Below are 15,139 nucleotides of genomic sequence, written 5' to 3'. Positions count from 1 at the left end.
GGGGAGATTTTCAGGCAGGATCATAAGGAGGGTTTAATATATTTTTAAAACACTCTCCTGCCTTCAAAAACCACTAATGCCCACTCAGAAACATCAAGGCGTTACTTTGAAGTGCCTTCTGGCTATAAACCTCTTACACTCTTTGCTTGCTAGGTAATCAAATAATTTAATGTAGACCTGGTAGTATAATAATGGACAGTTGTGAGGGTTTTTAAAAAATTAATTAATTAATTAATTGACCAAAAAAAGAGTCATTCGTTGCAAATCTGCAAAGCAATTGCTGTCCCTAAAAAATACATGACAAGTCGCTTTTGCTTCCTTTTGGGAATCTGTCACACGCAGTGAAAGTCTCTCTGTCGTTAATGCCTGTCTCCTGATATATTAACATCCAGGTAGTAAGCAAAGCTTTGTTCACTCCACCCAACTACACAGGGTTAGTCCAAGACATTTCGTTCACTGAGGCCAGTCAAGATGGGTATCCACTCCTCCAGGGGTCAGCAGACTTTTTCAGCAGGGGGCTGGTCCACTGTCCCTCAGACCTTGCAGGGGACCAGACTATATTTTTTGGGGGGGGATGAACAAATTCCTATGCCCCACAGAGATGCATTTTAAATAACAGCACACATTCTAAAGGTAAAGGTAAAGGGACCCCTGACCATTAGGTCCAGTCGTGGCCGACTCTGGGGTTGCGGCACTCATCTCGATTTATTGGCCGAGGGAGCCGGCGTACAGCTTCCGGGTCATGTGGCCAGCATGACCAAGCCGCTTCTGACGAACCAGAGCAGCGCACGGAAACGCCGTTTACCTTCCTACCAGAGTGATCAATATTTATCTACTTGCCATTTGACATGCTTTCGAACTGCTAGGTTGGCAGGAGTAGGGACCGAGCAACAGGGGCTCACCCCATTGCGGGGATACCAAGACCATCCGCAGGCCAGATTTAGAAGGTGATTGGGCCGGATCTGGCCCCCAGGCCTTAGTTTGCCTACACATGCACTCCTCTTCTATGTACAAAAGCTGACCAGGCTGGCAACAGAGGCCACGTCCACCCCGTAGAATTGAAGCGCAACTGTTTATTGTGGCTTTCTACCAAAGAATCCTGGGACCATTGTTTGTTAAGGGTGGTAAGAGCTGTTAAGGTGACCGCCTATTCCACACACCCTGGTACAAAAGAGCTGAAATTCCCAGAGTGGTTTAATAGCCAATCCTTCTTTCCAAGGAACTGTAGGAATGGTAGCTCTGTGTGGGGAATAGGGGCCTCCTAACAACTCGCGGCACTCTTAACAAACTACAGTTCCCAGCATTCTTCTGGGGGAAACCATGAGTATTAAAGTGGCGTGTTGTTGTTTAGCCGTTTAGTCGTGTCCGACTCTTCATGACCCCATGGACCAGAGCACGCCAGGCACTTCTGTCTTCCACTGCCTCCCGCAGTTTGGTCAAACTCATGCTGGTAGCTTTGAGAACACTATCCAACCATCTCGTCCTCTGTCGTCCCCTTCTCCTTGTGCCCTCCATCTTTCCCATCATCAGGGTCTTTTCCAGGGAGTCTTCTCTTCTCATGAGGTGGCCAAAGTATTGGAGCCTCAGCTTCACGATCTGTCCTTCCAGTGAGCACTCAGGGCTGATTTCCTTCAGAATGGATAGGTTTGATCTTCTTGCAGTCCAATTAAAGTGGCTTAGAGTTCTTCAAATGTACAATGCAAAGGTGGCCTTAGCGTGCTATGCAGGCACTGGAACTACATTTTGGTACCATGGAAACACTGTCCTGCCACACACACAACGTTTAAGAAATGGGAGTCATGAGCCCCCAAGATGTGTGGAATATAACTCACCAGAGTCTCATGGTAACTTAAAAACTAAGGGTGTCTCTAGTCACTACTTTGCAGGAGGGATTCAAGCACGTGCCAGTTAAAATAGATTAAAGGGCTCTGTCATCCTACTGCAATGTATTCACTTTTTTTTAAAAAAAAGAATTGGTCTGTTTGCTGTTTAGAAAGTGATCAGGAAACGCGCTGATAATTGCAGGATGAACAAATTAGAATGGATGCTGAATTAAGACTGGATATAATCTAACTTCCTCATCAACTTGGTGCAAATTAATAATCATGAATGCTCAATGAAGAAGTCATCTGCAGGGGCCCCAAGGCTGCAATGCTAACCCCCTCTTACCTGGGCATAAATCCATTTCCATTCACCACAACTTACTTCGGCATAGACATGTTTAGGATTGTACTGTTACTGTTTGCTGTGGCATAAGCTCTTGTGCAGCGCAGTCCACTTTTGTCAGGTGCATGCAGCAGGCTCTCTGATCCGCAAAAGCTTGTGCCACAATGAATCTGCCGGCTTCAAGGTGTTACAAAGACCTCTGTTGTCTTTGCTCCCAAAGACTAAGATGACTACCCCTTCTGGAATTTGTCTCATAAACCACCTGCCCGCCATCTGTATAGGAATGGTTCCCTATGTACGTTACTCTCCACGGACTAAGCGGGCAAACCAACAAGCCCACAAATATTCTCCACAGGTAAAGATAGCCCTGATGTTGCTGGGGGAGTAATGAACATGACACATGGTTAAGCCTGCAAAGTATCTGCTGGTGCGATTTGAAGGAACACAAGTGCAGAAGTACGAAACGAAAGTGTTTGGACCAGGACCGGATTTGGGGTTGATGAGGCCCTAAGCTACTGAAGGTAATGGGGCCCTTTGTATGTCCAGCTGTCCTTTGTCAATAACAAATTGCCGTTGTTTCTTGTGTTGAATATATGCTATATGGTAATTTATGGACCGAATAGGTATCTAAAGCCGTTTGCATATGTATTTTATCAAAGTCATTGATATAGAAATGAGCAAACCAGTGATATTTTAAGGAGCAGGCTAGCAGGTGGGGCCCATTACTTACATCACAGAAGCCTACACAACACAAAACACTGTTGCTGTAGGTAGGTTTTATTTTATTTGTTTTTATCTGATATTTTGGAAATGTACATCCAGGTTGTTTTTTCCTTTAAATTTTTTGGGGGGGGCCCAAGAGAGTGGGGCCCTAAGCTATAGCTTGTTTAGCTTATACATAAATCTGGCACTGGTTCTGACTGCAAATGTGATGGCTGCTGTACCAGCTGCCTGTGCATTGTGAGCAAATGTGCGTCTCAAAGAGTGAGCTGTAGAATTCAGAAGCATCTGAGGCTCCTGCAGAGCCCAAGACAAATGTAGGAAGCTAGAAATCCCAAAGGGTCTTTCTCTCTGTCTCTCTCTCTCTCTGTGTGTCAAATTTTATCAACTCAAAGCACTGAACTACACAATGCAAAAGTTATAAATATATACAGAGGATAAAGAGAAAAGGAGGGTTGTCTGAGGAGGTCAGTGGAAATTATTTCAAACTATTAAGGCCAGGGAAAACCAATGTTTCAAGGAAGGATTTCTCCCTGGAACATTTTTGTGGATCCCATAGAGCAACTCCTCCAAGTGTCCGTATTTTCCAGGGACAGTCCCGGGTTTACAGAAGCTGCCTTGGTTTCTGATTCGATCCCAGAATGTTCCTCTTTTCTTTAGGATGTCCCTATTTTCATCAGAGAAATGTTGGAGAGTATGGAACCCCCAAGTCAAGGAGATAAGTAACTATACAGCCTTTAGAAGAGATCCGAAGGCAGCTCTGTATTGGAAAAGTTTTTTAAAAAAATGTTTAATGTTTTCTTTTGTTTTTATATATGTTGGAAACCACCCAGCATGGCTGGGGCTACCCAGTCAGATGGGTGCAGTATAAATAATAAAATTGTTGTTGTTGTTGTATAGGACATCCCTATTTTCATCAGAGAAATGTTGGAGGGTATGAGTCAAATAGGTATTCTAGGCTGGGCTTCATATGCAGGCAAAAAGCAACCATTCAAACCATTCAGCATGAAATGAAAGCAAGACTACATATGCTCCCCAGCTAATTAAATTAAAGTTTGCTATAAATTGGTTGAAATCCAAAAGCCACAGCAGGGCAACACCTTTATTAGGACTAGCCAAAATGTTGCAACGTTAGTTAGTCCTATTAAAAGTATGACTGCACTGTGGCTTTTGGGTTTTTTTCCAGCAGATCAAGACGACGACCTGCTATTTTTGGTAACATTTACCCTTCAAAGTGCATTGGTATTCCAGCTATCCCACCTCGGGAAAGAAACATTTTCAGCACAACTCTACACATGTCTGCTCAAAATTAGGTCTCATTAGGATAAATAGGGATTACTCCCAAGGTGGTGGTGAGGCTATAGGATTGCAGCCCAACAGCTAACCCCTCATCAACACCACTGGGACTTGGGGTTGGAGGAGGCGCTGGAGATCCCTCTGCCACAGTCTGCCAGGTTCTGTCACCATGGGGCTGCCTAAGAGGGCATGATCTGAGAGTCTATATACAGTTCTGCCCCTGGGGACGCGGGTGGCGCTGTGGATTAAACCACAGAGCCTAGGACTTGCCAATCAGAAGGTTTGAATTCCCACGATGGGGTGAGCTCCCGTTGCTCAGTCCCTGCTCCTGCCAACCTAGCAGTTTGAAAGCACGTCAGAGTGCAAGTAGATAAATAGGTACTGCTTCGGCGGGAAGGTAAACGGCATTTCCATGTGCTGCTCTGGTTCACCAGAAGCGGCTTAGTCATGCTGGCCACATGACCCGGAAGTTGTACGCCAGCTCCCTCGGCCAATAAAGCGAGATGAGTGCCGCAACCCCAGAGTCGGCCACGACTGGACCTAATGGTCAGGGGTCCCTTTACCTTTACCTTTACCTGGACTATGGCTGTACTTTTCCATTCAGCCCCAGATACCCTGTGACAAAGTACCCTGGAGAGTAGCTCTTCCATTCCTTTGATCTAGGAAACCACTCCTTTCAGGAAGCAGGCCCTTTAAAAGTTCATTCTCTGCGAACCTCAGGTCACATTGGCTAGAGTTGCCATATGTCCTCTTTTTCCAGGACATGCCCTCTTTTTCATGGTTAGAGTCATCATAGTGATCCAAAAGTAGAAGTCGTTAAATGTGTCCTCTTTTCTTTTCAGAATATGGCAACCCTACGAAGCATTCTTATACCACTTTAACTGACATGGCTTCCCCCTCTTTTTTCTGTGTCTCTTTGCTGCTTTCTGTTCTCATGAGGGAACAAAAGGGGAGGAGGCCTCCAAGACATACAGGACGCCATTCGTTGTTCAATACATTTCAAATATTAAAAGCCCTTCCTCTGATTCAGTGCTTAAGAAGACAAAGCAAAGCGATCCTCCACACCTCAGCACGTTTACTGTCAGGAAATGTGAGACTACCTGAACATGCTGACACTTTTCCATACCCACAATGTGGTCAATACAAAATGAAATGAAATGCTTAAGGCGTATTTTGGAAATAATAAATAATACTGTAATCATAATACTTTCATTATTTATGTGCCGCCCATCTGGCTCGGTTACCCCAGCCACTGTGGGCGGCTTCCAACAGATTTAAACACAATAGGACAACATTAAAAACTTTCCTAGACACAGCTGCTTTCAGGAGTCTTATAATAGTCAGATAGTTGTTTATTTCCTTGACATCTGAAGGGAGGGCGCCACTACCGAGAAGGCCCTCTGCCTCGCCCCCTGTAACTTGGCTTCTCACAGTGAGGGAACCACCAGAAGGCCCTCGGCGCTGGACCTCAGTGTCTGGGCTGAATGATGGGGGTGGAGACGCTCCTTTAAAAAGTATAAACTCCTTTAAAAACTTATTTTCTGTAAGTGATCTATATTTGCCAGTAGCAAGATATTCCACACATATTTAAATGGGTGAATATGACAGGTGCCAAATTTTGTGGGTCGTCCTTTTGGCATGGCAGGGCCCATACTCAAGAAACAAACTGCAACAAGATAGAAGCTTGGTTTTTAAAAAGAAAATCTGTGCAGACATTCAATGAATGGTCTCTTATTAAAAGTGCTGGGGTTGGGGACTTCAGCCAGTATTTGTCAATATGAAGACTGATGAAATTGGTCGACTTCTAGACAAAGTTTCCTTTGGTATGTCTTCTTTCTTCCCGGGTGCTTTAATATCTTTGCTGTCATATTTTCTCACTGATATCAACAAGTGTGAGAGTCAGAACTTTTTTTGATTGTTTGTTTCATGAAAGCTCAAGTTCTCTGCATTCTAAGAGTGCTTGAAAGAACAGCTCAAAACTGCTCCAGGAACCACTTTCAGGAACCCCTGCATCATTCTGGTCAGGTCAATCTGCATCAGAGTGCAGGATCAGAGCGCAGGATCAGGACCGGCACTTCTGAAATAGTCAAGGTGGTGCCATTCTTTGAAAGCGACATATTAAGGTGGTATTTAATGATCACCACATCCGACTTACAATCAAAACAGGAGAGAGTTTTTCCACTTCTCATTCATTTTTAAAGGACTATTCAAACACCCTTTTATCTCCACTAAACAGCCTGCCATGTATTTGAAGACATTTTATTTTTTGTTTCTACAGACATCCAGGGGGGCAAAAAGAGAGGAAAGGAAAAGAAAAGAAGAAGAAAAGAGAGAGGCGAGTATTTCAGAATAGTGATATATGAAGATGCAAAGGCTTATATGGCAAGCGAAGGACTTCAAACTGACTCAGACACATTCATCTTCCCAAGAAGAATTAGACTCAGTGTGATTCATTTTAATAGCAGAAGAAGAAGAAATAATACTACCGTGCAGTCTAAGTTCCTAACCTTTGATGGTAGAATAGGGAGAAAAAAAATAACTTTCTTCCCCCATGTTGCTGAAGTCTGCCTACCCATCTGTTATGTCCAGCTCATCAATTAAGGTGAACCCGCGAACTTGAGGTGTTTAATAAAGACAGCAATCCATTTAAATGTGGGGAACCGCCTGCAGCTTTATTTTAACTCAGAATTCAGTTCTTAGCCCTGTGTACTCAGTGTGAAGTTTTTCTCATGTTAGGAATGAAGTCTCCTCTCACAGGCAAAATAATTCCAGATGCAGTGTTACTACCTGGGCAAGAGCAGAACAGGGAGAGGGCGGAGGAAGGACTAGATGCCATTTCTGGATGACACAAAGGAAAGAAAGCCCACGTTTTTAACAAGGGGTGTAAAAAGGGCACTGCAATGGATGGAAAGTCACAGATAAGAGAGGTCTTAGGTGTCAGGTAGCAAGAAGATGGGCACTACGGTGAAACAGAGGTTTTCACCAGGTATAAATCATCATCTGAAGAGATGTGACTGGTCACAAAATTAAATTCCTGAATCATAAGATGAGAAGGATGCAGAAACTGAATATGAGGTGTGTGTGTGTTTCAATATCCAAGTCTTTTTACAGAATGCAGAAACAATGGCTGGGAGCATTTGGAAACCTATACAGTGGTACCTCGGGTTACATACACTTCAGGTTACATACGCTTCAGGTTACAGACTCCGCTAACCCAGAAATATTACCTCGGGTTAAGAACTTTGCTTCAGGATGAGAACAGAAATCGTGCTCCGGCAGCGCAGCAGCAGCAGGAGGCCCCCATTAGCTAAAGTGGTGCTTCAGGTTAAGAACAGTTTCAGGTTAAGAACGGACCTCCGGAACGAATTAAGTACTTAACCCAAGGTACCATTGTATTTAGAGCTTATAGCCCAGTGATCAAATATGCTGCTAGGACAAGCCCTATTGAACTGCTAGGACAAGCCCTATAGGATATAGTTACTCTCTAGATCAGGGTTTCCCAAACTTGGGTCTCCAGCTGTTTTTGGACAGCTCCCACCATCCCTAGCTATCAGGATCAGTGGTCAAGGATGATGGGAATTGTAGTCCAAAAGCTGCTGAAGACCCAGGTTTGGGGGGAAACTGCCTAGGACCATGTCTGGAAGTAACCAAAAACCCTCTACGGTAAAAGGAACTGTGGCTCTCTGGATTTTACCATTAATGCACATTGTGAGAACATTAGAAGCTCCTCTTGACTTCAGAAGTCATTCTCTTCAGCGGAGACTGTAAGGCAAGTGTTGTTTAGCTTCTTACTGAAGTGGGACACCAGGTCTATATACCTTTTTGACAAGGCCACCTCTGTGTTAATGAGCATTAATGGGGCTGAGTGACTCAAGGAGCCACCATTTTTCTTCCAGCACTGCCTCAAACCTTGCCCTGAAGACCTCTTATATGATGTGATACACATTGATTTAATCTATGCCTAGGGTCTAGTTATTTCTGCTTTGATGGTTACCCACACGGACTTTTCAAGGCTTAATTTGCTGTGACTTGAGTCTGCCCAAAACAACATGTTTCGTCCTAGTCCCTCTGCTTTCAGGAGGTGACTGTAGATACTTACGTTAGCTACTATTAGTAAGATAATATCAAAACATTTAAACTGAGAGGAAACAGAACCCTGCATATGCTCAAAGACACTCTCTTCTTTGCCTGAAGGCAAAATGAGCCATGTTTTCCTGGCATCCAGGGTCTCAAGGCTAAATTAAGGTTCATTGTAAAACCGCTTGAGATTTCAACTTTCATTACTTCAACTTTTCAAACTTAGAATGTTTTAAACTTCCAAAATTGCCTGGATTCCTGTGGTTTGAGATTCAGTAATCTTAGGTCAGCTGTCTAAAGATGATAACTTACTTAAGATTTCTTCACTCCCAGTTAATTAACCCACCACTCAATTCAACCCCTTGCATTTTCCTTTTAGTCTCCCTTCCCTCCCCCTTCCCACGCAACAAAGTTCTTAAAATGAAACTCCTAGGAATGTATCTCTTTGGATTCAGGATGGTTTGGATGGTTGAAACTTGCTCTAATAAGCAAAAAAAAAAAAAAAAAAAAAAGACTCTGAGATTAAAAAACCAGAACAAAAAAAGGGGGAAAGATAATATTAATTTGAAAAATATAAAAATTTTAATAAAGGCTACATCTCTTAATTACAATAATTATTGTACCAAGTAATTTTTTTTCTTTAAATGAAACTCTTTATAATGCATAATTTACAGTATAAGTAGAACAAATGTCATGGCAAAAGTCATAAAGTACAAGGACTTGTAGTAAAAAGGCATAAAATATATTATACATAAACCCCTTTACACAAAGAAGGGAAGAGTTTGGACCCTGAACACAGGGCGTAACATGGCATATTAACACCATGTAGGCACAGGTACTGTACTGATTGAAGTGTTTTTCTTAAAAACACACACTAGAGATAGTGTATTAATAGCGTTTTCGCATCACATTCTTTCCTACACTATATACAGACGTATTATACAAAAGAAATGTAACGTTGGCATACAATGCACCAATTAAAAACAAAACACAATAGAAATAAATGTGTTTTCAGGATGGGCAGGTGGGGCTTTAAAAAAAAATCTTTTTTGCCACAATACACACAATCCAATTAGAGGATGTATTTGATAGTCTGAACGACACACCCAAAGCGAGAGACTCTGTTGCCCTTATGTAGCTCAGTGGAATCTTTTATTATGGGGAGCCGTAATTTCAACTTTCATTTCATAGAAAGTTGGAAGCAAGCTATGCAGGATTGAACAGGGCACTAGCTTCCATTTGCTATAATGGAATGGGATGGGGCACCATACATTTTGACGGTTTGGCCTATTAAATACAGTTTACCATACAGAAAAGTACCACTACCGAAAATGTGACTACATTTCTTCAAATAAATAAATAAAAAGCATCACTGATTTCGTTGAAAAACATTCTGTTCAGGGTTTCCCAAACTTAGGCCTCCAGCTGTTTTTGGAATGCAACTCCCATCATCCCTAGCAGGAGCTGTGGTCAGGGATGATGGGAACTGTAGTCTAAAAACAGCGGAGACCAAAGTTCTGTGTGAGATCTGGCTAAACTGGTGTTTATGTGAACTGGATGGTTTCATGTACCGCTTTTCATAAAACTGGACTATATGAACCATTTGGGTCTGCATTAACTTCATAATTCCGCACTTGGGGACATGTTATAGGATGCTTTGCTGAAGACACTGGAAGCAATGCAATGCATTGCATACTGCAATGCTACAAAAATACAGACAACTGTATATTCTTACCACAGAAACTGACTGATAAGACCCATATATTGTTATTACCCCCTGTAGCTGTTATATTTATCCCATGAGAACACTGCTAGGTCTGGTGCAGAGCCAACATTCTCAATCTGCCCATGGTTAGGGGGATCAGGAACACCTATGGGCTTGTGTATTCATTCTTCGTCCTCTCCTGCAGTGAATTTCCCCCAAGCTCACCAAAGTGCAGAATTCTTTTGCATCATCATTAATGATAGCCATGGTGAACTTCAAACCAAACTTCGCAACTATGATTGGAAGCAGGCTTGAGCAAACTCTTCTAAACATAATCACAGCTAGCATTACCATCAGGGCAGATATAACCCTGCACCTGTGGTTACGTGGGTGGCGCTGTGGTCTAAACCACTGAGCCTCTTGGGCTTGCCGATCAGAATGTCGGAGGTTCAAATCCCCATGACGCGGTGAGCTCCCGTTGCTTTGTCCCAGCTTCTGCCAACCTAGAAGTTCAAAAGCATACCAGCGCAAGTAGATAAATAGATACCACTGTGGCCGGAAGGTAAACGGCGTTTCTGTGCGCTCTGGCTTCCGTCTGTTTCGCTGTGCCAGAAGCGGTTTAGTCATGCTGGCCACATGACTCGAAAAGCTGTCTGCAGATGAGCGCCACACCGCAGAGTTATCTTTGACTGGACTTCACCATTGAGGGGTCCTTTACCTATTACCTTTACTGTGGTTATACCCAAAAGAGGATTCGTAGGGAAAGGGAGCAGGACGAAGAACATAGCAGTCTAAGGGGTGATCCTGATCTCCTAACCACTGATAGGCAACCGAGTATTATACATCTGAACAAGACCTAACAAACAGAGCAGCATTGATTCAAAATCTACCAATTTTTAGAAGAGCAAATGTGTAAGACAATATTCCCTCTTCCTCCCCTTTTCCTCAAATAAAACAAAAAACAAACAAACAAAAAAACAGCTGGAGGAATAATGCTGGACAGAACATGATTCCAGCTTGTTTTCTAAGGTGGCAGAAATGAATTCACTTTTCTTTTCTTCTTAATAAAAGACAAAATCTAATGATTTAGATAGTGGAAACAAAGTAAATAATAAAATATAAAACCACCCCTTTTTTCCATATCACATCGTCTCTTCTCTCCATTGTTTAAAGCAGCATGTCCATAAACTGGACTTAAGGGAAAAAACCAGACTGTTCAATAAATATCAATAAGGATTACTGTAAGGTAAGCTATACACAGTTTCTCTTAGTCCATAAGGTTTGGGATCCCCAGGAAGCCATATATTATATATGGAAGTCTTTCAAAACATGGTCTGCATCTTCAATAAGCCAGAGTGGTCATGTTTTCAATAAATAGTTCGGGGTTGTTAACATCCTTGCATCCAGCTCAACAGACACCTTTTTTTAAAAAAAAAAAATAATGTAAGGCTGATTTGGCAAAGTCTTCATAGACCTTAGTTTGTCTGTGTTGCTTTTTCTTCATTGGTTCCAACCTTCCTTCAAAAGCTTTGTTTGGTGGTTTTGTCCAAAAGGCAGCGTCTTTTAGCTTATTGTCTCCTTAAAACACACTCACACAGACAATGCCAGCCAGTCAATCTATCAGTCAATCCTCTCCACTTTCCCAAGGACTCTTCCTTCGTACATTGGCAAAACAGTGTCGTCGTCCCAGATTTCCTCAAAAACTGCACCGCAGTCAAACTCTTTGCTTGCCTTCTTGAAGTAATACCTGGAATCAATAAGATCAACAGATGCAAAATAAATGAAGAGCATTTTGGAATTGCTGTTTTTGAATGTGTCTGTAGCAAGCACCCACCCAACATTCCATATCCAGAATGCCGCACGAGCCCAACACCCCTTGCCCAAACACCAAACTCTTATGTTTCCATGGGTAGCTATGGCAGAATTGAGACAAAGAACACCAAACATAGCATTAGAAGACCCAATGGCCCATCTAAGTCCAGGATCCTGTTTTCACAGTGACCAACCAGGTTCCTGTGGGAAGCCCACAAGCAGATTGAAAGCAACCTGCTGGATCAAACCAAAGATGAAGTTCAGCAGCCATAATCTGCTGCCTCCCAATTGCTTCTAGCATCCTCTTGCAAGGTAGGCGATCAACAGAACACCCAACTGGCCCGAGCAACTAATATTCAACAGCACAGTGCCTCTGAATTTGGCTACCACCATTGATCAACCCTACACTCTGTGAATTCCACCCTTTCCATGCCTCTTTTACAAAGGCATTTAAGGCAAGTGGCCATTAGCTCATCTTGTGATCAAATTGTGATCCATTTGCCACAGGCTGGCATTACCTGACTGCTTCTTTGACATAGTACATCAATATGATCCTGAACGCACTCTTCCCCAAAAGCCTTGCTACATCTTATAATGTTGTTAACTCTCCAGCTAGTTATCCATATGATTCACCCTAAAGGCACACATTATGGTTACAAAAGAGATGCTACTGAAAAACAGCCTGGGCATGGCAAGCGAACCTTGCCCTGGTTGTCAACATAAGGACACATGGATTTCCATCATCACCGTGTGAAACTCCATAGTCCCATTTCGTGCTGCTGACTGTTGTTGAAGTGGTGCATGTCTCGAAATGTGGTGGCAGAGACCCACATGGCAAGTTATGTTACATCTAAGGGAGAGGGATTTTGACAGGCCCCATTGGTGTGCAGAATTGGCTTAGCTTGCAGAATGTAACTTTTATCTATGGTTTGGGGGCAGGAAATGGGAGCTTGTGACCCTCCAGATATTGTTGGAGTACAACTGCCATAATCTCTGACTATTGGCTGGGGCTGATGGGAACTGGAGTCTAGTTGCCTGCCTCTGGTTAAGGGACAAGAGGGGCACCCCCTCACACACAAACACACGGAGAGGGGGAGAGAGTTCAGACTGGACCTCAGCATTGTAATTGAGCCCAAGCTGTTTTGAGAGAGTTGTGCTGACAGAGAAATTATCACAACTCAGTATTCTGCCTTATATTCCTGTCATAAGATATACAAATGCTGGACTGGAAGGAGTTTGTGTCTTCACAGAAGCTGCTGAGACTATTTCAAGGAGAGTTATCCACTGACTAGGTTTTAAACCTCCACGCTTTTCAAAAAACCCTACTGGCATTCTCTGTGTCAAAGTTTTGCAATAGACCACTTTAAAATGACACTGCATTATCAGCATCCTTGCTATATTGGTATTATTATTATTATTATTATTATTATTATTATTATTATTATTATTTCAGCAAACCCTCACAGAACGTATTATTTAGTTGTATACCTTTGCTTTTTAAAAGTTTTATTTATCTGTGGGTAAGAAACAGGCTTTGGGATTTCTGCTGTGTTTTATTGTGTTAATTTTGTTATGTACAGTATACCCACAAACTTAGGTGCATTTCACTTGTGTACATTCAGCTTTACGCACTAGGCAGAAATGTTTAAAAAATTAAAAAGGGGGCAGAAATGAGGCGGGTGTCCCATCCAGGAAAAAAGACTTTGGAAATCCCACCTGCCATTTACTCAAAGCGTTTTGACTATACATAATTATGGCTTTAGGTGTGATCCCCAGAACATAACCCTCTTGTAAGTCGTGGGCACAACTTGTGCTTAAAGTGCTCTATAAATCTTTGTGTACAAGCAGATGGGAAAGAAGAGTCAGTGAACTGAAGCCCTGAAATGGGAGGTAAATCTGCTTTACTGGAACGTGGAAGTGCAAGTTCAATTCTGACCACAACGAGGTGATTGCAGCACCATGGTTCTCAAATATCAGGAAATGTCTGGCTTACCCCCTCAGTTTATATCAGGGGTAGGCAACCGAAGGCCCGTGGGCAAGATGTGGCCCAATCACCTTCTCAATCTGGCCCGTGGACAGCCTGGGAATCAGTGTGGTTTTTACATGAGTAGAGTGTGCCCTTTTATTTAAAATGCATATCTGGGTTATTTGTGGGGCATAGGAATTCGTTCATATTTTTTTTCCAAAACATAGTCTGGCCCACCATATGGTCTGAGGGATGGTGGACTGGCCCATGGTTGCTGACCCCTGGGTTTATATCAACGCCCACAATCTTGTCTTTTATCATTTGCGAGACCAGCACCACTGATTTTGCTCAACCACATATATTTTGACAAAGCAGTCTCCATGAGAACAAGCCCTACAGCAGTGAACTGCCCTCCCAAACCAAGCTAAGCTTCCACAGCTCAAAGATCTACACAATTTAGACTGGACATATCACACTCTGGACATATAAATGCAACTTAAGAGGAAAGCTCTTGGAAAAACAAAAGAAGGGCAAAAAAGCAAACTGAATGTACCACTTAATAATTTTTTTTTAAAGAGGAGGCACCTTTGGGACAGTTCTTTAAACCACTTACAGATATTGGCAGCAGGAATGCAAAGTTTCTCCCTGGCCAAGCATCTGATTTAAGGAAATAAAAATCCAAAACAAAACACATTATTTCTGATTTAGCCATATGACTAAACTTTATACAGCGCCGCTCCTACAATTTTGAGACTTCTACCAAAGTGGATTTTGAAGAAGAGAGAAATGTTAGACATTGTAAAACCGGGAATATTTCATTTGAGGCCTGTTGTTGTTTTTTCCTTTTTCTTTTTTAGTAAAAGCTCCAAACTGCTGACACATTCCAAAGAAGAACATCCAAAAACAGAACAACACTTTAAAAAAGGACAGAGATTGCTACATCTCTGCTTCGATATTTCCGAGTGGCCCCCTGCGTAATGAGCAATCTTGGCTTAGATTGCAATATTTGACACAGAAAGGTCAAGCAGGAGTGTCCCGCTTTCCCTTTCTTCAGGCTTGGGATCGTTAGATCACGAAGCCAGTGCTCATGCAGACAAAAAAAATTAAAAAATAGCGCCCCTTCCCCTCTTGTGTCAAACAGTAAGGACCCCTCTATTATCCTGAATTAGACCGTTCAGCTTCTTGATTAAAGGTTCCTTTTATCCCCCCTTCCAGCATTCTTCCTTCTCAGGCTGCTTAATTGCATATGCACAAAATGAAGGCCTTCCATTCAGAGGGTTAGCATTTCGGGAGCCTGCTTGTCTACTACCACACACACACACACACACACACACACACACACACACACACACACAAACTCCTTGCACCCAGGCTGATCTCTCGCCCTCTTCCAAGGA

The 15,139-nt window shown here is 42.7% G+C and overlaps 1 protein-coding gene and 1 long non-coding RNA gene across 4 annotated transcripts in view; one reads left to right on the top strand and one right to left on the bottom strand.

Annotated features, from left to right (window-relative positions):
- The window catches only part of LOC309363599, a 184,481-nt gene that overhangs the window by 108,030 nt on the left and 61,312 nt on the right, over window positions 1-15,139 (top strand). The window lies entirely within an intron of this gene.
- Window positions 8,819-15,139, bottom strand: part of AXIN2 (axin 2) — a 49,389-nt gene continuing 43,068 nt past the window's right edge. For all 3 annotated transcript variants that reach the window (XM_081899626.1, XM_081899628.1, XM_081899627.1), the window contains exon 11: window positions 8,819-11,711. In XM_081899626.1, coding sequence (XP_081755752.1) covers window positions 11,585-11,711 — 127 coding nt within the window. In that variant the 3' untranslated portion in view covers window positions 8,819-11,584. The remainder of the gene's footprint in view (window positions 11,712-15,139) is intronic.

Source organism: Podarcis melisellensis, assembly GCF_964234715.1.
Source record: "Podarcis melisellensis genome assembly, chromosome: 2".
Lineage (NCBI taxonomy): Eukaryota > Metazoa > Chordata > Lepidosauria > Squamata > Lacertidae > Podarcis > Podarcis melisellensis.
This window is presented reverse-complemented; position numbering and strand designations above follow the sequence as displayed.